Genomic DNA, 25,698 nt, shown 5'->3' with positions numbered 1-25,698 from the left:
TAGTTTTTGTATGAATTATCCTCATTATTTGACAATTAATTATAATTACCTCTAAATGAGTAAAATTGTTCTTTTTTACTACATGTTCGTATAATACATACACATATATAGGCGTCACACTAGTAAAGTAGTCCACTATAACCTTACAAATTTCTTTATAAGTACAATATTTTGTAAAATGTGTAATCTTGTGTAAGTAAATTTTGACTATAGAAATACTAACATGACACCATAACCACAAGAATTAGAAATAATCTCCCTACCGCACATAAACAACGCCTTCCACTTGTAACAAACATGTTTTATCTCTTTACTCTCATCCACATTCAATTAACATCAACTATAAACTAGGATAACTTCCCTCACTTTGCTACTGTCACTAACTAATAATTATTTATATATACCACCTCTCTTTTAGTACTCTTAGTGCAAAATGAGTGAAAATGGTGGATAACAATAACAATAATAATAGCCAAAAAAATGAACCATCAAGTCATGTTTTACTACTCTATTGTAGAGTATGTAAGAGGGGATTTAATAGTGCTGGGGCACTAGGTGGCCACATGAGATCTCATGGAGCAGTAGGGGATAATAGTAGTAGTAATAGAAACTATGGAGAAGAAATTAGTGAACAAAAATATATGATGAATAATTTTAGAAGGGAAAAATTGGAGGGTCAAAAACACTCGTATAATCTTCGTACTAATTCTAATCGATTAATGTTAGGGAATAATCGATCAACAAGTGATCATGTAGATGTTGAAAAATCGGAGTATTATTATTATGGTCCTGATGTTGAGGATAAACAACATTGTTCAAGAGAAGAAGAAGAAGATCTCGCGAATTGTTTAGTTATGTTATCGAACAAATCTTATGATTTGTCCGATAATAATAACAAGGAGGCTAAAAACAAGGCCAAAGAAGTGGAAAAGGGAATGTTTCAATGTAAAGGATGTAAGAAAATTTTTAATTCTCACCAAGCTTTAGGGGGACATAGAGCGAGTCACAAGAAAGTTAAAGGGTGTTATGCTGCAAAACTCGATGACAACATTAAAGATGACGACGACAACAACAACAACAACAACAATAACAACGATGATGATAATGACATTGATGAAGACTCGATGATCTCTCCTAGTGATTTAATTTTGCATCAAGAAGGATCTAACGATTTTCAATCTCAATCTCCAACATCATCAACCTCATTTTCAAGAAAGAGATCGAGGGTTCACCAATGCTCAATTTGCCATCGAGTCTTTTCATCTGGACAAGCCTTGGGTGGACACAAAAGGTGTCACTGGCTAACATCGAGTTTACCAGAGACTACCTTTATACCCACTTTTCAAGAAATCCAATATCACAACCAAGAACAAGTACTATACAATAAACCTTTATTTATCAACTCTCATCAACCACTAGATCTAAATTTTCCAGAACAACTGGGCAATCCAACTGAAGTTGGTTTGAAACTACACAATAATCCATTTGAACACGAAGGCCCAAGAAGCCAACTCCAGCTATGGACAGAAGATACTAATCAAAATCACAAGTGCAAAGATTCTTCGGGAAGGGAGGAAAATAGAAAGGTGAAAGAAGCAAAATTGAGTAACCTTAAAGATGTGAATTTGGATAAAGGCTCTTCTTCTTGGTTACAAGTAGGAATTGGTCCAACTCCTGATATTTTAGCAACCCTATAAGGGTAATATTGAAGTGATAGTCAAATATTATACCTTTCTTCCCAATTTATACGACTAATATTGTGGGATGTTCCAATGTTTAAATATTTGCAATAATATTAATTAGTGGTCTATTCATTTTTCACTAGTTGCAAGTTGTAATTTGTCCAGTCCCTTAATATAGCAGCAACAACTCTTTGTACATATGGTTCTGTCGAGCTAATTCACCTAATTAATCAGTAATGCTTACAAAATATATCAAATATATTGGATAATCAGATGCTTAAGAAAGTGTTAATGTCCTACTTCTTGTTTCCTTTTAAACAAGTTATAAAACAGATTTGCAATTTCCTACATGAAAATTAACTTACTTTTGTTCAAAAGTTACAATTAATTTTTAAAAAAATTTGCAATTACTAGTATGTCATAACATGATGAGTGTATTAAATCTCATTTCAAAAATAAAAGTTTTCCTAATATTTTAAAAGTTTGACATAAACTACTTAAATTTTTGTATCTTTCAATAAAGATTTTGACAACAAGAACCAAAGCACTATATTTTTCCAAAAAGGCTAACATCTTGTTAAGTAACATAATACAAATAAAAAAAAAATAACTTAAACCCATTCCATAAAATAGATCTCGATAATGCAATCATATTCTACAAGGCTTGTCATGTTCACCCTTGCCACGTACAAACTTGATTCCTTGCAAGACACCGACCAATCAGAAAATCCTCCAAGTACTCAACAAAGGAGTCTAGGCCAATCAGAAAATCCTCCAAATGTTCAACAAAGGGCTCCAGGGCCAATAAAAAAACCTTCCAATTATTTAACAATGGGCTACATGTTGTGGAGTAGAAATTCAAAGAATTGAAAATTTACTAAAGTTGAAGCCCTACAAGATGCATTCATTGAGTAGGGAGGAAATTTGAAAGGCCAAAGAAGCAAAATTGAGCAACCTTAAAGATTAGATAAAGGCTCTTTGTTTTCTTGTTCCTAGAAACCTCTTCAGTTTGAAACTTAAAATCATTGACACAATACTTATTCATTGTTAGTACTTGAGATTCAGGTCCAAGTGCTACTTCTTTCACTAATTGCAAATGTTAGACACTTGAGTATTCATCGTAAACCTATATGATTGTTATTTCAAGTAATATAATTTAGTATAACATGAATATATTATTAAATACTTAGTGATTGCACACTTACATAGTTCCTCAGCCATTTGGAAAATTTTGTATAGTTGACTTCATTACCTCGTGTGTTTACGAACAAGCTGATCATTTTACATTCAAGTATTTCGTTAGTTAATGAACACTTATTAGTATGTAATTTGATAACATATTTTTAACACTTACTTGGCATATGGTTGAATCTCTGGACAATTAAGCAAACAGCCGATTGCATTTCCATATCAGTGAAACCTCGCTTTCCACGCTTTTTAGATCCTCGACCATTTTGATTAAAAAATTGATATCGCTGGAAATGAAGGATCAATAGTGCCTTCATCATTGCGATTGGGCATGTTTCTCCTACATGACACATCATCACCAAAGTAATAATAATAAAAATCACCAGTTTCTCTCCCAATATGACCTTAAACAACTGATCCTTCGATCTTTCTCCTTTGCTTAATTGTTTGCTTGGAACTGACAATTTTTCTACATGTATATATGTATATATATGTTAATAAAAGACTTGGTGAATATATATAACTTAGTGAATATTTCAAATGGATACATCCATCTTGTTTGAACCGAACCTCCGAGGTGGGCCTCTTGTACAAGGTGAATTGGAAGATGCTCCATCACATCAAAGAAACCACATGAAAATATCTTCTCCAACTTAGTAGTAATAACAAGAATATTTTTCCCCATCCTGTCTAAACTACTCTCCAACAACTTTCCAGAACACAAATCTTTTTTAAAAAAAAGACTTATCTCTGTGATTGGTTTCCATATCCTTTCGGATAAATGGCTAAAAGCGATAGGAATTAAAGTTTCCATGAACACATGACAATCATGACTTTTCATACCTATCAATTTTCCTTCATTCATATGTGTCTGCTTTCCTAAATTCAAAGCATAGCCCTCCGACATCCTCAAATTTTTAACCCACTCACAAATTTCACGTTTTTCATCCAATGTGAATGAAAAGCTGGCTTTGGACTTAACTATTTTACCATTTTGTAATTCCTGCAGCCATAAATCTTTTCTCCTACAATATTCCTTTATCTCCATTCTAGCTTTTGGATTGTCTTTTGTCTTACTTTTAACATTCATCATTGTGTTAAACAAATTGTCAAAATAATTTTTTTCAATGTGCATCACATCAAGATTATGTCGTAGCAGATTGTCCTTCCAATACGACAACTCTCAAAATATGCTTTGTTTGGTCCAATTATGTTCAACACCATATCCAAGTGAAGCTTCTATAACTTTAGGTAATTGAGAAACTCTCTCCCAAATTTGATGCCCTGTGAGTAATTGAGGTGGGGGTCACTTTCAACCTTATTTTTCCTAAATGCATTTTTCATCTTTCTAAACTCATGGTCCATTGGCAAGAACTGACGATGACAATGAAATCATGTATTTTTTTCTGCCGTGCTTTAAAGTGAATGTCATACTAGTTTCCATGCAATACGGACATGCTAGCTTTCCAGTTGTCATCCAACCAGACAACATCCCGTATGCAGGAAAATCATTAATAGTTCACATTAAAGAAGCACGCATAACTAAATTCTACTTAGTTGATATATAATAAGTCAAAACACCTTCAAACTACAATTCTTTGAGCTCATTTATCAATGGTTGTAGATAGACACCAATTAAACTTTTTGAATTACGGGGACCTGAAATACCACAACTTAGAAAGATGTAGGGATTGATCATGCACATTTCAGGAGGAAGATTATACGGAGTAAGAAATACCGGCCATCATGAATAAAGCGAAGCAGCATTAGAGAATGGTGTGAAGCCATCTGCACACAACCCCAATCTAACATTTCTTGGTTCACTAGCAAAATCAGGATATACATTATCAAAATGCTTCCATGCTTCACCGTCAGATGGATGAGACAAGACACTCGGCGGCCTTCTATATTCACGATGTCATCTCATATGTGGGGTTGACCTCATTGATGCATACAACCTCTTAAACCTAGGAATAAGAGGTAGATAATGCATCACCTTAACTGGGACCATCTTTTCAGCCGGAGTCCTCTTATAACAAGCATGTCCACTAAACTAACAATTTTCTAATTCACTATTAATCTTGTAAAACAACATGCAACCATTAACACAACAATGAATTCTATCATACGCCAATCCTAACTTGGAAACCAAACGCTTTGCCTGATAGAAGTTCTTAGGTATGTTAAACTCCGGATTAACTAGTTCACCCAAAAGATCAACCATTAAGTCCATAGCTGCATTAGGAACATTCCAATCTGATTTAATATTCATTAATCTAACCGCAACTGACAAGGCAGAATGCAGACACCCTTGACATAGTGGACGATTAAACTCTTCTATTTGATCATAGAAGCGTCTTGCTTCTTCATTAGGAGCTTCATCAAAATATTGTTCGGGTTCCATCTCACCTTGAACCCCGAAAGCATCATTGATCATTTCATGAACCCTATCATGTTCAACCCTATCTTGGTCAACTCTAATTTAGTCATGTGGTGCAAGCATATTATATTCATCCACATGCATCGAATTATAAAACATACCATTCAATCCATCTCTTTCTCCATGATCAATTCATACAAAATATCTAGGTTTAAATCCATTACGGTACAAATGAACCATAATTGTATCTGGTTTAAAAAAATTTAAGCACTTACATGCACTACAAGGACACCTAACCAATCCATTATTCTTGAAAATGTCAAGTGTCATTGTATGTTCAATAAATCTCTAACACCGTCAATAAACTCAAGTTTCAAACCAGCACCAGTTTCATAATGCATATTATACTTCCACAAATGATGACTCATCTACAAAAATATAGATATTCAATTATATTATAAATTAAATTTAATAATAATTTTACTACATTAATTAATTGTTAATATATATTTATAATAATTACCTAATAATTATATTTATTATTACTTATATATATATATATATATATATATATATATATATATATAGTTCATAAATACTACATTTCATGATCTACAAAGTGCAAGCTTAATTAATTCATAAATTTTAATAAAGTTTAAGATTTCAAATAATTGATTATATTAATTCTAATTAAGTTCAATTTATTATAAATTAAGTTCAAAGTTTCTAACTAATTAACTTCAAATGAAGTTCAAGTTCTAATCAATTAAGGTTACCAAGAATTAGTTATATTCAAGTTTAAGTTTTAAATTCAAATTCATATAAAAGTTATTAGTTATATATAAAGTTCAAATCCAATAATTTGTTATATTCAAGTTCTAAGTTCAATTAGTTCAAGTTCTAATTAAATTCAATAGTTATATTCATGTTTCATGTTCAAGTTCAAGTCCAAATTTTAAATTCAAGTTCATATCTAATCTATAAAATTAGTTATATATAAACTTCTAATCCAACAATTAATTATAGATCAAGTTCTAATTCAAAAAAAAAAGCCTATTCATGACATTCAAACATTCATCAATATATATTCATAACATTCAAACATTCATCATATAATACTCAAAACACTTCAATTACTAATCTAACTTCAAATTAACACTTTATACTAACTAACAATCAATCAAAATTTAAAAAATCCTAAATTTAAAAATCTTCAATTCAAAACCCTAATAATAATCTTAATTCAAAATCTTGAAAACCCTAACAAAAATCCTAATTCATTCACTAACTAACAATGCCCAATTCAAAATATGCCTATTTTTTAAAAAAAAAAACCTAAATTCAAAAATCTTCAATTCTCTATACCTAATTAACAATAATCAAATAAAATTAACAATTGATTAAACACAACCCAATAAGCTAAAACAATAATATACTAACTAAATATCAACTACAATCACAAGAATTGAAAAAAATCTAAAATTAGGAACTAACCTTAACAAAGAGGAGAGAGACAGCGACGGGCAGCGGCAGCGATGGGTGGCGATTGGCAGGACGACGAGGGAAAGTTGGTAGCGTCTGGCGGCGGCAACCAGAGGCAAGGGCAGCAGCGATGGAATGTAGAGAGAAGGGAGAGAATAAGAGGGAAGAGAGAAGAAGAGAGAGAACAAAATGAAAATCTCGATTTGGTCAAAGATATTTTAAAAGAAGCGACGGACAACGTCTCTTTGTCCGTCGCTTTTTTTAAAATAGTTGACCAAAATTTTGATCAAAAAAACGACGGACTAAGAGATGTTGTTCGTCGCTTTTCTTAAATGTTTGACCAGACATTTTGACCAAAATGCGACGGACTTTGAGATGTTGTCCGTCGCTTCTTTAAAAAATTAATTAAATTATTAATTATTAATTTTATATATATATATATAGTTGGCGCAAAAATCCGCAAAAAAAGCGACAGACTAAGCGATGTCGTCCGTCGCTTTTTTTAAAAAAAAATTATTTTTATTAAAAAGCAACGGACAGTGTGGCTAATGGCATCGCTTTTTCGAGCGACTTTTATATCCGTCGTTTTTTAGCAGTTTTTTAGTAGTGTATGTTAATGAAATGTTCTATAGTTCAAACTACTAATCCAAAGGAGGTGTATCTTCTAAATGGTGCAGTGGCTTAAGTTACTCATTTAGGATCTTCTGCTCTATCACAACTAGTGTGATTACCAATGTATTTCATATTCCCAAATTTAAGTACAATTTGTTGTCTGTGAGTAAAATAACCAAGGAGTTGCGCTGCTCAGTTACCTTCTTTTCACATTTTTGTGTTTTCTAGGAGCTTTACAGTGAGAAGGTGAAGGAAATTGGCAGGGAAGAAGGAGGATTGTACTTGCTGCTGAAACACTTAACAATAAAAGAAGAGAATCAGTCTTTATTTGTTGTAAAGGATAAGCAGATGGAAATCAAGCAATCATGTCAGATGTTGAGCTTTGGCATAAGAGATACTATGGACATATATCTTCTAGTTACTTAGCAAGTTGTTTCCTATGAATAAAGATGAAATGTGTAGAGTGGCGAAATGTACAGTCTGTCCCTATGCAGAACAAACAAGATTACCATTTCCTTCTAGTAGTATCAAAAGTGTAAACAACTTTGAGTTGGTACATTTAGCTTAATTGCCACTAAATATGTATTTTTAGCTCAAATAAGCACTATTTATATATGTCCCTAAAGCCTTTAGCCACATTGGTTCTAATGACGCTTAACTAATGTTGGTAAAGACTTTAGCACTCTTTATTAATGTCTATATTTATTGCCGCTAAAAATTTGTTTTTGTTGTAGTGAGAAACTCATTGCTATTGCCGGAAAGATTAGGCCTACTAACGACCCAAAATAGTACTCCCTCCGTTTCACATTAATTGAATTGTTGAGACATTTTTCATTTTTCAAATTAACTTAATTGTTCAATTTTCAAGACAACTTTTAGAATGTTCTTCCAATTTTACCCTTCATTAGTTAGTACTAGAATTAGTTACTTAATTAATGTTTAGTTATTTTAATCATAAATTTGACACTAATTAATAAGGTTTAAAATGGAAAGCTATGCCTAATTTATGTCCTAATCTTCTTTTGTTAAAGGGTGTGAAATAACTCAACAATTCAATTAATTTAAAACGGAGGGAGTAATACTTATGGATAAAATATACTGAAATGACAAATTTGTCACTGTTAAGTTCTGAAACATATTAATTCACCCTCAAAATTTTAAACATAATTATCAGTGTAATATACCGAGTACTATGTATATCAGGTTTGATAAAATAAATTTCTCGTTATAATAGATTAATTTTAGTTGAGCATTACATAACTTAATTAACCCTTGATCTCCTTTTAATAATGCATATCATGAGTTGTTTAGTAGAATGTATAAAAATATTAGTATTGAATATGATGTATTAGTAATATTGATAATAATAATAATAATAATAATAATAATAATAATAATAATAACAGTTATGTTGAAATTATTATCCAGAACCAATGTTTTAAAAGACTCGCCTCGGGACTCGCCCTGGGGCGGGGCTCTAGCAAAACCCCCGAGACTCAAGTGTGGGGCTTAGTTCTATAAGACTTACGCCCCAAGGGGCCAACTGTACGCCCTAAGCACGCCCAACACCCAACGCTCGGAGCTCGCCTAACAGATCTTGCACAAATTATGTATTAAAATCTTTAGTTAACATTGTTTACCCTCATAATTCTTGAATAAATGAATGAAAATTAATAATTTTTTAATCTATAGAGATAAGAAGATTGAGAGTAACTCAAATTACAAGTTGTAGTATCGTATCTTTACTATTTTGTAACATTGTGAAGGTGATTATATATTACGTAACATTTCTTTTAAAAATACGTAGCATAATTTTATTTTTTCACTTATGATTGGTCTTCATGGTTTTGTCATATGTCTCAAAATTATCATATTTTATTTAGCTATTTGAAAGTAATTTTATTTATATTCATGATGGAGTGATGTTTTTATTATTATATCAGTAAGTTTTATTAATTATTTTCTTTTAGGGTGGTAAATTGTATAGTATGATACATTTTTTTTTTATAGAAATAATGATTCTTTTATTATTAGAAAGTTAAGATGTTAGATTATTTATACTTGTATAATCATGTTAGAAGTTTTATTTTCTATGAGTTTCTTTAATCATGTTTGTAATTATTTCAAACTATTGATGTATTTTTATAATTTTGGATTATTATATTATTATACTATATTGTAAATTAAAAAATTTAAGATCCATAGAACTTACACCCCACGTCTCAAGTCTTACGCCTCGCCCTATACTAAGTAAAACGTCTCGCCTCACGCCCCGCCTTTTAAAACACTGTCCAGAACCATAATCACCACTATATTTAATTACTATAATCAATTGTCACCATCATTAGGCACTAGCTACCATTTATAATCACCATCAATAATCATTACGAGATGATGCATCTTATTATTTTGTAATTAACAAAACCAACCTTGAACAGACTAGTGAACAATTAGAACTTAGAAGGCCATAACATAAAACGTATACCGATATAGAAGAACATAACAATTAACATATTGAAAAATGATATTAAAGCCAAAAATTAATATTGCTAATATATGTGAATTGACATAAGAGGGCAATGAGTCGAACGTATTTGAATAAGGAAATTTGAGAATGAAAAATATCAAAGAAAAGGAGTAAAACATACTTACTTGACTACATTAGTAATGGCATCAAAATACATGAATCAACTCCAGTTCCTTAATTACCCCAAACTTCTAAAGTTAATTACTCCCAATTAGGAATGATGACAGCAAAATTAAAATACCACCATGAAAATTACTCCCTCTGTCCAACAATAGTTGTCCACCATTGACTTGACACACCCCTTAAGAAACAATACATAATAGGGGTAATATTACTAGTTTATCCTTTGACTTTATTAAACTTAATGATTTGAGAAATGTGTTAGATGATAAATAATATTTAATAGCAAGGGTAAGATAGACACAAAAGGTAAATTATCTCTTGATTTTTTAAACTAGACAAGTATTGTTGGACAACTATTTTTAGTTGGAGAACTTTCGCATATAGCCACTCAAAAATAGCTTAATTACGCTCCATAGCTATAGTTTGTTAATTACGATTCGTAGTTACATGTTATAGGGAAGAGAGTGGCAAGCGAGATTCGGAGAGGGAGGAGAGAGGCGAGCGAGAGAGAGCAGAGAGTGGGAGAGAGGTGAATTGTATATGTATATCGATTAGATAATTGTATATATGTAATTGGTATACATATGTATTTGTATATCTTGCGAGCAAGATTGGAAGAGGGAGGAGAGAGTCGAATGAGATTGGGAGAGGGAGGAGAGAGGCGAGCGAGAGAGGGCAATAATTGTATAATTCACATCTCATTTGTATAATCCATGGGTATGTTTGTATAATTCACGTGTTTTTTTATTATTCAGTAATATAAAGTCTAAAATTATACAAATATGATAAAACTCGAAATAACGAATTGATACAAACATAAACATATGAACTTTAAACAATTATACAAATTATATTATATAAATTACATTATACAAAATCCGAAAACTACATGTTTATACAAACTTTAAAAAGTTATACACAAAAAGATTGAATGTATATGGTGTTAAAACTGAAAAATCAAAGGAAATCATCGCCATATACAAATACAAACCATCATATACAAATCAAACGAAGAATTGGTAGTTGTGAATTATACAAATGTGGTGAATTATACAAATGTGGCTAATTATACAAACTCAAAGTCATCCCACGTAATTAATAGTTAATGTTAGTCGCGAGTGGTAATTATAGCAAACTATAGCTACGATGACTAATTAAGTAATATAAGTTTGTTTAATCGTGTTGTTTTCCCTTTTTAGTATAGTGAACAACAATTATTGGATGGAGAGAATATATATATATATAAGTCTTAGAATATTACAAGTATCTCTCACCCATACCATAAGTGTGAATATTTCTAAAGTTAAAAGGCAAATCAACTCCCAAAACATGGTAACAACTCCATTACTTTGGATAATATTCAACTTTTGATTTATAATATTAGCCAACTGCCAAGAGGTGCATTAGGATTTTTTTTAATTATTTTTTATTTTATAGAATTCAAGTTCATAATGTGAGGCTACGATATGATAAAGCCAATTTTTTGTTAGCTAGAGTTATATTTCATTGTAGTTGGAGAGTATGTGAAATAGGAAAATCATTTCACTGTTAAAAATAAAATAGGAAAATTATTTCACTTTTTAAAATAAAATTTATATATTTGGTATCACAACTTGCTCTGTTTAAAAATAAGTGCTTTTTCATATTTTTATTTTGTTTCACATAATCAAAAAGATATTAATAATATTTTTTTAATTTCACTTTTATTAAATTAAGAGAATCATACATAACTAAGAAATTGCTAAAGATCTATTGATATTATACGTACTAATAAATTGTTATTATGTTAGTAGTAAATTTGACCATAATTTGCGTGCTTAGTAAAACATATCACTTCGTTCTAAAATAATTTTTAAATTTTAATCAAGAAATAGAAATAAAAAGAAGAAACAATAAATTATGTCTTACCAAAGATGGTAAATTTACATATAGACGAGATTATGTTTGATATTGTTGTTCATCATGTATTCCTAAGATACTTTGAACAAAATTTTGAAGAACTTTGTAAGAAACAACAAAGTTTAAAGAGTATTTTCAAACTAGAAAATTAAAATTAGTAGAGAAGACAGAATCAGAAACAGATTAGAAACAATATAAAAATATTTTTCTCAAAGAAAGAAAATCGAGCCCACTGAATGCACAGTGTCCCCTTAAGAAAATTATTCCCCTCAAGTACTCGAGGCTAATGGAATATATCCTCCCAGGATAGAACGATCTTACTCACCGATGTATTGGCGTAAGCGAACCACTCAACGGCGGTAAAGTACACTTAGAATACTAGATTTAGTAATAGTAGAAGAAGTCCAGAAAAATTAGTCTTACTAAAATGAGAGGAAATCCCTCAATTTATAGAAAACAAAGGGTAGTGTGAAAAGGTTCTTATTGTGCCTTACCGGAAAGGTCACAAACCTTTGGAAAAGTCACAATCTTTCGGAAAGGTCACAACCTTTCATAAAAGTCACAACTTTTCATAAAAGTCACAACTCTTCATAAAAGTCACATTTTTTCATAAAAGTCACAACTCTTCATAAAAGTCGCAACTCTTCATTTTCCATTCACACCTTTTAAAACCCAACAATCCCCCGCATGAATGGGGAATGACTCCAAGACAAAGAAACGTACAAGTATGTGTACTTTACAAGCAAGAATTGCATTTGGATAAGTAGGTTTCCCCTTGGACTTTCCGTAGTGAACATATGTCGGATATACTCAGTCAATCGGTAGAAGCGATATATTTGAACCGTCGAGCTTTGTGTATACCTAGACAACCATATGTCACACAATTAACCCTTTACCGTTTATGATTCTTACGGTTGTGTTCGTTTCAGCCAAAAACACCTCCTGATTTCATGAGTGTATAGAGCATAGGCTTTTGACAAAAATTCTCTTTGAAGCGGCTTACACTTCACAGTCACATAGGTGATTTCTAACCATGTCATCGCGTAGATATACTATTTGGTCAAATTTGCCAAACTTAGCAAATCTTTAAAAACTTTAAGCTTTATTAACTCATTAACAAGCCTTAATGTTTTAACCTCGTTCCTGAACATTGTCTTTATCATGAGAATGGATTGAGTTGATTGACAATGTCGAACCGTCAGTCACAACTTTGTTTTTCTCCTTGAATCTAGCTCTTGGGATCTCCAGTCTGCTAGATAGAGTTACCGCCATGATGACTTGTCCTAAGCCGTAAGCCCATTCCCTTTAGATGATCTTTCAACTTTCTCTCTAGTTAGGCCTTTATGTAAGTGGATCCGACACATTATCATTTGACTTTACATAGTCAATTGTGATAATTCCACTAGAGAGTAGTTATTTTCTAACGGTATTATGTCTATCTCTTATATGATGAAACTTTCTGTTATACATCATGCTCCATGCCCTACCTATTACATTTTGACTATCAAAGTGTATGCCTACTGATGCCAAAGGTTTGGACAAAAAAGAATATCTATCAAGAAATTTCGGAGTCTTTCAACTTATTTACCAGCCTTATCTAGAGCACCTAACTCAAAGATCATTGTAGAGCTAGCGATACATGTCTTTTTGGAAAATTTTCAAGAGACTGCTCCTCCACCAAGAGTAAATACATATCCACTCGTGGATTTACTTTATTTGATCTCGGTGATCCAATTTGCATCACTATATCCTTTCAATACTGTTGAATATTATTATAATGCACGACATAGTTTTGAGTATGTTTTAAATACCCCAAAACTCTTTTCATTGTCATCCCATGAGTTTGATTGGGATTACTGGTGAACCGACTCAGTTTACTAATAGCACATACTATATCTGATCGCACACATTTCTTGATATACATCATACTTCCCAATACTCTAGCACAATCCAATTGTGAGTCACTTCCGCCTTCACTCATTTGTAATGCAAAGCTCACATTTATTAGAGTCTTGACAATATTGAAATCCAAATATTTGAACTAGTCAAGTACCTTTTCGATACAATGAGACCGTGACAATGTTAAACATTATGGAGTTCTAAGGATTCTTATACCTAAGATCGCATCAGCAACTCCAATATCTTTCATATCAAACTTGCTTTCTAGCATACGTTTAGTAGCATTTATGTCATTAGTGTCTCTACTGATGATCAACATGTTATCAATATACAAACAAACAATGACCTAGTATGCATACTGATGCCAACGGTTTGGACAAAAAAAGAATATCTATCAAGAAATTTCGGAGTCTTTCAACTTATTCACCGGCTTTATCTAGAGCACCTAGCTCAGAGATCATTGTAGAGCTAGCGATACATGTCTTTTTGGAACATTTCCAAGAACTGCTCCTCTACCAAGAGTAAATACATATCCACTCGTGGATTTTACTTCATTTGATCTCGGTGATCCAATTTGCATCACTATATCCTTTCAATACTGCTGAATATTATTATAATGCAAGACATAGTTTTGAGTATGTTTTAAATACCCCAAAACTCTTTTCATTGCCATCCCATGAGTTTGATTGGCATTACTCGTGAACCGACTCAGTTTACTACTAGCACATACTATATTTGATCGCGTACACTTCTTGATATACATTATACTTCCCAATACTCTAGCACAATCCAATTGTGAGTCACTTCCGCCTTCACTCATTTGTAATGCAAAGCTCACATTTATTAGAGTCTTGACAATATTGAAATCCAAATATTTGAACTAGTCAAGTACCTTTTCGATGTAATGAGACTGTGACAATGCTAAACATTATGAAGTTCTAAGGATTCTTATACCTAAAATTGCATCAGCAACTCCAAGATCTTTCATAACAAACTTGTTTTCTAGCATAAGTTTAGTAGCATTTATGTCATCAGTGTCTCTACTGATGATCAACATGTCATTAATATACAAATGAACAATGACCTTGTGATTTTAATGTAAACACATTTATCACTTCCATCATTCTTAAATCCATTTGCCAACATGGTTTGGTCAAATTTCTTATGTCATTGTTTGGGTGCTTGTTTTAGTCCATGAATTGACTTAACAAGTTCGCACACTTTCTTTTCTTTACCAGGAACCACAAAACTCTCGGGTTGTTCCACGTAAATTTCTTCTTCCAATTCTCCATTTAAGAGAGTTGTTTTCACATTCATTTGATGAATTTGAAGGTCATATACCGCAACTAATAATATTAACATTCGAATTAATGTAATTCTAGTAACTGATGAGTATATATCGACAAGATCAAGACCTTGTTTTTGTGTAAAACCTTTGACAAAAAGTCTTGCTTTATATTTGTCAACAGCTCCATCGACTTTCATTTTCCTTCTGAAGATTCACTTTGAACCCATAGGTTTATTTTCTAGAGGAAGATCAATTAACTTCCAATATGGTTGCTCAAGATTGCATCAATCTCACTATTGACACCATCTTTCCAAAAGGATAAGTCTACAGAAGACACAAGAAATGTTACAAAATCATATTCGAAGGAAGTAGATGTCCTTTGACATTTACTACGCCTCTGAATCTCTTTATTAAGTACATTCTCTTTTTTTCCTTTTCAAGGTCTTTTAAACCCTTCACTAGACTACTCAAGTCTAATTTTACAGTCCACAATCATAGGTCCTATTTTAATCCTTTTAGGAATAGGAACTTGGACTTTGGCTAGAGACCCCCACACTTTGAAATATTTCAAGCTGGATTTCCTTCCTTTCCATTTCTCATATGGAATAGATTGTGTCCTGAACAAATAAAATTGCTTTCTTTCTGAAAAGACAAAACTTTTTGTTTCTCCCTTTTGCAGTAAGGATAGTTCCTCCACACAAGTTTTGTGGTAAACCTGAACTTATAAGTAATGCAGTCATCAATTTCTTCAAAGTTCGATTTTATTTTTCATTCTGCAATTCCATTAGTTTAGGTGAATAGGACAGTAATTTGATGGATAAATCCATTTTCCAAACATATTTCTGCAAAAGGAGATTTATATTCTCCCTCCCTATCACTTCTTATCTTTTTCCCAACTGATTTTCAACTTTAATATCATATATTGTCTAGATATTTCTATTGCTTCATCCTTACCATTCAGCAAATAGACATAGTCATTTCCAATGCAATTGTCAATGAAAGTTATGAGACACTTTTTCTCACCACGAGATGGTGTTGACTTCATATCACAAATGTCAATGTAAATCAACTCTAAGGGATTAGAATTCCTTTCAACAGATTTATAAGAATGCTAAGCATACATAGATTCCACACAAACATGACATTTTTATTTATTGCACTCAAAGTTAGACAAAACTTCTAAGTTGATCAGTTTTCCTTACAAGGTTTTGTAATTGACATTCCTCAAGTGTTCATGTCACAAACAGTTTGAATCAAGCAAGTAAGAACAAATAAAAATATTGAGTTTGAAAAGCTCTCCTCAAGATTGCTTACTCTCACAAATATTTTGTTCCTATTTCTTACAATTTTGTGTAATACAAACATTGTTTAGAGTCATCACCTTGTCAAATGTACTTTTCGGAAGGACCTTTCCTTAACTTTCAATTTGATTGTAATAGAACTACCTATGAACAAAGTTTCATCGGGTTCAATAAAGGCAATATAGTCCAAATGCTTTTTTTACAAACATGACAAATGATTATTCACCAATATTTATGTCTATACAAATAGCTATATTTAATAGACATATATACTCATGAAAAATCACAACATTTTAAGTGACACTTTTTCATAAAAGAACTCAATCTTTTTGAACAAGTATACATATAATTTGGTAGCTTCATACTAGTCATACCATATACTAGTAAAAGAGAAACTCAACAATCACAATATCAAATATACTCCAAGAATTTTGTGGGTCTAACATAATACAAAAGTATCATCGAATTTCATATCTTGTGCTCCAAATTTAAATTAGACACTAAGTCTAATTTTATCTTTGTCATAAGCATAGAACCCCCCACATTTTAAATATGATCTCAAAAATATTTTTCAAGTATTGAAAATAGTTTTTCCACATATTTTTTTCTCATGCTATCAAAGTGTCATTGGCAACATGAAACCTCTTTTGAAAATATTATTCTACAAAAGAATTATAGTGCTTCAATTCTCTTTGACAATCTTTACTCAATGTCGAAGTTCATTCCATAGAGGCACAAAATCACAAACTCTAAGTCGCTGGTATTTTTCCTCTATCACAAATAGACATACCACTTAGTATTTAGAGACAAAAAAATTTGTACAATTTATTTCTATATAACAGTGAAGTTTATGGAAAGTCAAAAGTACAACATTGACGTATTATGTGAAGTTTTCATATTCTTCAAACCAATTGCATAGTCTAATTTATCCAAAGTAGAAAACTACAAAAGTTTTTTAGTCTACAAAAATCATACACAATCAAATTTCACATGGAGTACAAAACTACAAAAAAAAATTTTTTAGTCTCCAAACAGAATTAAACATATTCTTAGATTATCACATAGATATGCTTTTCTTTCCAAATAACCTTCCAACTATTACATTTTGACATACTATTTTATCAAAAAAATGTGCATTTCTTATTCTGCAAACTAAAGAATTTTAAAGGCAACACTTTTTGCCAAGGAAAATTCATTCAAAAATCATATGGTTTACAGATCTTTTTCCAAAGACATACATGATAAATATCAAAACTGTTAACTTTTAGAAACTATTTTCCTCCTTAGATAAATAATAAGAAGGTTACCTGGTGTAATCTTTAACCGAAATACCACCAATTCTTCTAGTACATTCTCACTTCTACCTTGCTAAATAAAGCACCGAATTCTGGAGAAGTAATGCATTAATCTTCTACTTCCATGATTTGTTTCTCTCAATCAGTAGAATACAATAAATACCAACAGTATAATAATTTCCTTAAGATTGTTGTTCATCTTGTATTCCTAAGATACTTAGAACAAAACTTTGAAGAACTTGGTAAGAAACAACAAAATTTAAAGGGTATTTTCAAACTAGAAAATTAAAACTAGTAGAGAAGATAGAATCAGAAACACATTAGAAACAATATAAAAATATTTTTCTCAAAGAAAGAAAATCGAGTCCACTGAATGCACAGTGTCCCCTTAAAGAAATTATTCCCCTCAAGTACCCGAGGTTAATGGAATATATCCTCCCATGATAAAACGATCTTACTCACCGGTGTATCGGTACCTAAAATCATGGTGTACGCGAACCACTCAACAGCAGTAAAATACAATTAGAATACTAGATTTAGTAGTAGTAGAAGAAGTCCAGAAAAATTAGTTTTACTAAAATGAGAGGAAATCCCTCAATTTATAGAAAACAAAGGGTAGTGTGAAAAGATTTTTATTGTGTCTTACCGGAAAGGTCACAAACCTTTGGAAAAGTCAAAAACTTTCGGAAAGGTCACAACCTTTCATAAAAGTCACAACTTTTCATAAAAGTCATAATTTTTCATAAAAGTCACAACTCTTCATAAAAGTCGCAATTTTTCATAAAAGTCACAACTCTTCATAAAAATCGCAACTCTTCATTTTCCATTCACACCTTTTAAAACCCAACAGATATTCCAACAAGGGTTTCATTAGTCAGGTCTCTATTGCGATTAAGTGTGTTTCTAAATTGTGTTGCTTACTTATGTGTGAATTCTCACTCATTGAAGCACATAAGTATCAAAAAGGTTTGTCGTCAAATCATCTACTTGCCAATCTCAAAGAGATGCGTTATAGCGTTTGGCCTAGTCTTGTGGAGACTATGTGATCCTTGGAATAATGGTACGTTTTGATATAGTGTATTATTTTTCTACGATTTCATTTGTTAGGCTAACATCTAATAAATTTTTGTGTATGTATATTTTTTTTATCTACTTTAATTTATTTAAGTGAATGTCAAGCACAAAATTTTCAACTTCAAAAGAGATCGTTAGTGGCAATAAATTTTTCTTTTAGCAGTAATATTTATTGTCGTAAAAATATTTAGTGATATTGAGTTAATGTTATTGCGTTTAAAGTAACTAAAACATTTATTGACATTTATATAGACTGATATGTTTTAAATATTCATATTTATTATTGTCTCTAAATATAATATAGCAACAAAAGTTATACAATTGCCATTAAATAATTACTACAAAAGTCTTTATTCGTTCGTGGTGTGAACTTAACACTTGTCAAGAACCTCACGGTGCATATATGAACGCATAAATTGTTTTTCCTTAGATATATAAAACAATGAACAATTTTTGCGTTCTAATTGAAAACGATATGCTTTACTCCCTCTATCTCAAAATATGTATTATTTTAGCTCATTTGTTGGCTACGATGTATTCGAGAGAAGAAAGAGCTAGGCTAGAAGGAAATTGCTTGACCATTGTGGTGGCCGGTGAAGCATACATGTTTAAATTATTAAACAACGTAGTTGTTGTATTGCTTTAGTTGACATTTATTCAACATATCGTCCAGACTTCACTTTGTAGAATTTTACTCAGTATGTGTTATTGTATTCAACATCGGGTAATTAACGTGTGTTACAGTATGGCCTTTTGATGCAATGGAAGACAAATATTGTTTCATGGACTTCTACAATCATGGGATTTGTCTTCCAAGCGCTTGAATTATTTCAGCATATGGTAAACATGGAATTTAATTCCAATGAAGTGATAAATCTAGAAAAGCATTTGTTTTAGATCCCAAAAATGATTTTATTTTCACTTAAAATAATATTGAAGATAGATAGGCCCCTAAGGGCCGTTTGGTAGCTGACTAGAGTTATGTAGATATTAGTATTGGAGGGAATAGTTATGAGTGATTTTATGTATTAGTTTATGCATCCTTAGTTATGCATGAATTATGCATGAATTAGTTATACACATACTAGTTATTCCACTGTCTATCATTGCATAAAAAATAAAGGAAAAATTATGCAGATAAACAAGCATATATTAGTTAATTAGCTAATATAGATATAGTTTGAATTAATTATGGCTCGAAGCATAATTTTAGTTGTAATTACATTGCATGTTCTCTTTTATACATATACAAATACAATATGTATATTTATCAATTTATTTTTCAAATGAAAATGAATAGCCATTAATAGTATAACTAAAGTCTAAACTCTTAATTATTTAAGGAATATAGCAAGATGGAGATATTTTTCAACCTTATCATTGAAAAATTGAATTTATTATCCTTTTCATGTAATTTTATATGATATTATTTTTAAAAATAAAATCTTTATATATGTTTTAATAATTTAAATTATTTTTAAAAAAAATTATCATTTAACTTTAAAGATTTTATTTTATCAAATCTTGTACATTGAAACATATAGTAATGAAGTCGACTTAATAAATATTTCTTTCAATTTCGTTTTACTTGGTCCATATTGACTTGAGATAAGTCATAAGAAAAAATTTATTAGAAATTTATTTATTATATATAAATTTTATTAATTATGCATTGAAAATTAAATTTGACTATTCGTATTTTATATAGTTACTTAATCATAAATATTAGAAAAAAATAATAAATTTCTCTTAATTTGCTAAATATATAATTTGGTATAAGAACTAAATTAAAAATATATAATATTTATTTAATTTTAATTAATATAAATTATCATTTTTTTAAATGACCTAATTATATTAAATTTAAGGAATACTAAATTTAACCAGTGATAATAATCTGAGGTTTCAAATGGAAGGTATAATGAAGAAATTATTTACTTTTCACATGATTCAAATGAGAAATTATATGGAAGACATGACAAAAATAAGAAGAAGAAAGAGTTTAGCGCAATATATAATTTAATTGAAAAGAATGGTTTTTTAAAAAAAAAAAAATTGCTAACACGGTTCACATGACAAAGCAAAATAACAATATTTTTCAAGCAAGCTAATATTACAAAATATTTTAATGCCTATAATACCCATAATCTTTTTATTTAATGGCGAAGAACTGTCATGTTGAAATTGTTAATTATATTTCAAAATTTTGAATTAACTATTAGTATTTCATATAATTACTTGAAAATAATTAATTTTCTTAATTTGTCACAATAAGCAAGTGAAATAAAAAAATATTTTTAATATAAGAACTAATAACATGTATTACTTTATTTATTTATTCGTTTTTACTTATCTTATTTGCATACCAAGTAAGAAAATAATAATTAATTTGACTATTTACCACACTATTTTTATTAATTGATCTTTAATACTCTCTCTGTCCCTAATTATTTGTTCACTTTTGAAATGACACACCTATTAAGAAAATAATTAATGATACCGTGAGTTTACCATTTTACCCATATTAATTATGAAGTAGATAAATTAAAAACTTAATATATTCAAGAAGTTCAACATTTTTCAAAGTAATTAATTGAGGATATAATAGGTAAAAAAAAATTGTCCTTTCTTGATTTGTCAAAATGGACAAGTAATTAAGGACAACTAAAAAAGGAAAAATGGACAAGTAATTAGGGACAGAGGGAGTAGTGTTAGATCTTGAAAAATAATTTGAAAATTAGCAGATAAAAATAAAATTAAATAAGGAGAATATTTATTTAAGACAAGAAAAAAGCAATAAGTACTTAATTAATATTCACGAGGACCCACGTCTTATGACATTAATGAGAAACAAAAAAGTGGGACCCATCATATTCTTCAATGGCAGGCGTGGTTTGTAAATAAACAGAAAATGGACTTTTTAAAGAGCTTTTGTTAAGGTCCAAATAACGAAGCAAGAAGTACAACTTTTCCAAGCAAGTTTATTTTGCAATTTTGTTGTGAAAACTTTAATACCCTAACACTTTGATTTAATGCCAGAAAACCAACATGTTGAAACCAGTGCTTCTATATAATATATATAATAAGAAATATATATATATATATATTTACACACAAAAATATTTATGACAGATATACAAAAACAATTAGGGAAATTTACCTAAATACACAACTTATTTTATTATTTTCTCTAAAATTCCCTATCATTTAAAAAAATTATAAAAATCTCTACTTTACGCTATGTATCAGTCAGATACATCACTTTATGTGATGTATCGGGACGTACGGAATGTATTGGAACGTTAATCTATGTGATGTATCAGTCGGATATATCACTTTATGCAATGTATCGATCGAATACATTACTTACGCGATGTATCGGGACATTGAGTGATGTAACTGAAATCAAGGCGCGATGTATAAGGACGTTGAGAGATATATCTAAAATCGAGATGCGATGTATCATGGTGTTTTGGGATGTATCTGAATTCCACCAAATTTACGGGATTTTTGTAATTTGGTAAAGAGTAGGGATATGATGTAATTATTTCTTAACACTATGAGAGTTGTGTAAAATTTACATAAAATTAGCCTCTCTCGCTCACCTATCTCCTCTCTCTCCCAATCTCGCTCGCCAGATAAATAAATACATATGTATATCAGTTACATATATACAATTATCTGGCAGATATATAAATACAATTAGCCTCTCTCTCCACTCTTTGCCCTCTCTCGCTTGCCTCTCTCCTCTCTCCCAATCTCGCTTGTCTCTCTCCTTCATCTCTAAATCTTGTGTCACGACCCAGACTGTCGTGATTGGCACCCACACTAACCCTCCGGTGGGAGAACCATTACTACAACCCAGACTAAACAACTCAACCAAAAACTAAGGCATTTAAAGATACGGAAGTAGGTTTAAATGTCTAAGAAAAGGAAAATATAGAGTTCCCATAAACTCCATCAAAAGTCTAACAACAAAATGCGGAAATAATGCCTAGAACCTGAAAATCAACGTACCAAAACTCTACCAAGGATCATAAGTCTAAAGGAAATGGGTACAACCCAATTAAACATAAGAAAATCTAACGTACTAGTCTAAGTCTGAAGATGACATAAACAAAAAGAGAACAAATGGAAACCCGGAGGAACTGGCTCACCCTTGAATTCGAGTAGATCATTGGTCTTCTAAACAAGGTCTGTCAGTAGCCGTCTGAAGATGTTCTGTACTCAACAAAGAAAGAGCAAGTGCAGAATGAATACACAATCACAACGTACTGGTAGGATCACACGGCTATCCCAATAGGCGAAACATATATAAGTCATTACACAAAAATAATACACATGCATGCACCAAACATATACAATATCAATTATCACTTATAAACAACGTGCAATTTCACAATCTTAAGATATACAATTATGCCAAGTCATTGGTCCTCTCACGGAACTTATACTCAAACTGTTAGTGTATCGGTATGTGGTACCCGATCCAAGTTAGAGTGCCGGATATGATACACGATCCCATATATGCGCCGAAACGTGCCACCCGATCCAAGTTAGTGTGTTGGAAAGTAACACCCGATCCATTCAACATGCCACAATCACAATCACAATGTATATTCTCATAATCATACAATCAAGTCATGATTCTTGGCATACAATTATTCAATCATCCTCATTTCCGATTAGTGTGATCAATAATGCAACATTCACATACATACATGCATTATAATGAAGTAATTACAAATATATATCACACCAACATGAAATCACAACCATCACCTACCTCGAACAAAACTTGAATCCCCTAAGAAACTTGATTCTTCCCTTTTCGGATTCTTTCCGCTTGTTCTTGGTCTACAAACAATCAATATAACGTGAGGATCAATAACAAGACCTAATTACCCGGATTATAACCAATAAGATCAACCCTAAGCCAAACTCATGATCCCAATATACAAATTAGGGCTTTTTCCATTATCCAAATAACTCCAAAATCCTTCCCCAACAATAATTACCCATGAATTTACATTCTACGGATCAAAAAACGGATTTGGGGAGTGAAAATCTTATCTTTAGCCTCAAGAATGGTGAAAACCCATCAAGAACACACATGGGATCGTCTCCTAGCTCTCAAGAACGAAACTTGCAGAAAATAACAATTTTGGGGTTTATTTCCGACTTAATTCGCGACTGACCCGCTATGGCGGTCCCTATCCCGCCCTGGCGGCTTGCACGGAACCAGTGAGTCGATTTAAGAGTTTCAAGTCCCCCATTTCACAACTCACCTTCATCCCATGACACTTAGAAAATACATTTTCACGCTAAGATCAGTTTTAGGAGTTCTACTCGCCCAAATTCAATTTCATAAAGTCGTACGGATTTCTTAACGTCTTAGCTATCTACTCATGTGATCAAATTCATAATTAGATCTCCCATTTGTTGCCAGATTTTCCTAGACCTCACTTACTTCGATTTCGTCCAAATCTAGACTAGGTTGGAAAATTTCAAGTTACTACCAAAAAGTTTTCCGGCACAAAAATTTTCCCCGTTGGCTTTTCTATAACGACGGGAACAGATTGTTACATCTTGCTCGCCAGATATACAAATATATATGTATACCAGTTACATATATACAATTATTTAACAGATATACATATACAATTCGACAGATATACATACACAATTCGCGTCTCTCCACTCTCTCGTTCGCCTTTCTCTTCCCTCTCCCAATCTCGCTCGCCTCTCTTTTCCCTTTAGCATGTAGCTACGAATCGTAATTAACAAACTATAGTTATGGAGCATAATTAAGTTACTTTTGAGTGGCTATGTGCAAAAATTCCCCAAAAATAAATAAATTCCCTCATAACTATTTATTCCCATGTTGAATTCTTGGCCAATTATTATTATTACTTTCTTAGTCACGCTATACTTGGTCAGGGGTCGTCCAAGAAACATTTACTTGGTCAATTTTGCATGTTACAAACCAAACGAGGCGGATATGATGAGCAAACAACAACTCTTAGACATAATGTCATCAACTTTTAACGACGAGGCTGTACATTTACAGAAGAAATTAAGTATTGGAGAGAAGTGGTTATAGTGACAAAACGCTTATTCCAGAGGGTATCAGAAGGTTACCTGAAAAGTTATTGACGTTTGAAGAGTCAAAGAAGGAAACAGAAAAAGTCATGTTTGGAGCCATAGACGATTTATTGGTGAAAAAAAAAGCGAAGGCTCGTGAAATTGTGATAGTTATAGTGAATATTAGCATATCATCCATGATAGTTAACCATTACAAGCTTGGATAGAATGTTCTCACTTACAATATTAGCGGCATGGGTTGCAGTGCTGGACTCATTTCTATAGACCTTGCAAACCAGCTTTTGCAGGTTAGTAAGACATTTATCACTCCATCCGTTCCATTTTATGTATATTCTTTTATTTTAATTTGTTATTTGTGAATTGAATTTCTAGTTTGTTTCAACTACTTATCGAGAGATTGAAAAACCACATAATTGACTTACCGCTTCCTTGAGAAATAGAAGAATATAACTAGAATGACTTGACAATTTTTTAATACTAAGTGGCAAAACTTGCGATGAAAAAAGAGCCGGTAGCATTATAACAGTTCTTGCCTGTATATATGATCGTAGAGTCGGATTTAACAGCAAATAAATTTGCTTCAACTTGTAGCTAAAATAAGCACATTTTTACTCCCAATTTTCTCGATCGAAAGCTAAATGTGTCAAACCATCTAAGTAAAGTCTTATTTTCTTTTTATCAAAGATAAGCTTAAGCCATCTAGGATAATTAAAATGGAGGGAGTAGTATCTTATCACTAACCACTCTCAGGATTCAGAACTAAGAAGGAATATTTTTTTTATTATGCATGTTATATGTATAATTTTTTGATACTGGACAACAGGACCATTAGGGAAAAAAACT

General features: G+C 31.4%; 1 protein-coding gene across 1 annotated transcript; it reads left to right on the top strand.

Annotated features, from left to right (window-relative positions):
* The first annotated feature begins 406 nt into the window (after window positions 1–406).
* LOC125874010 (zinc finger protein ZAT1-like) lies at window positions 407–1,742 on the top strand. The gene has a single exon (XM_049554815.1). It carries the CDS (start codon window positions 444–446, stop codon window positions 1,695–1,697), a length of 1,254 nt encoding a protein of 417 aa, XP_049410772.1. The 5' UTR covers window positions 407–443; the 3' UTR covers window positions 1,698–1,742.
* Window positions 1,743–25,698: the final 23,956 nt, after the last annotated feature.

Source organism: Solanum stenotomum, chromosome 8, assembly GCF_019186545.1.
Source record: "Solanum stenotomum isolate F172 chromosome 8, ASM1918654v1, whole genome shotgun sequence".
Lineage (NCBI taxonomy): Eukaryota > Viridiplantae > Streptophyta > Magnoliopsida > Solanales > Solanaceae > Solanum > Solanum stenotomum.
The sequence above is the reverse complement of the archived record's forward strand: the minus strand, read 5'-3'. Positions and strand labels throughout refer to the sequence as shown.

What these genes read in the sequence shown, in the direction of transcription:
- LOC125874010 (XM_049554815.1), top strand. Translation starts at nt 444, where the DNA reads ATGGTGGATAACAATAACAATAATAATAGCCAAAAAAATGAACCATCA.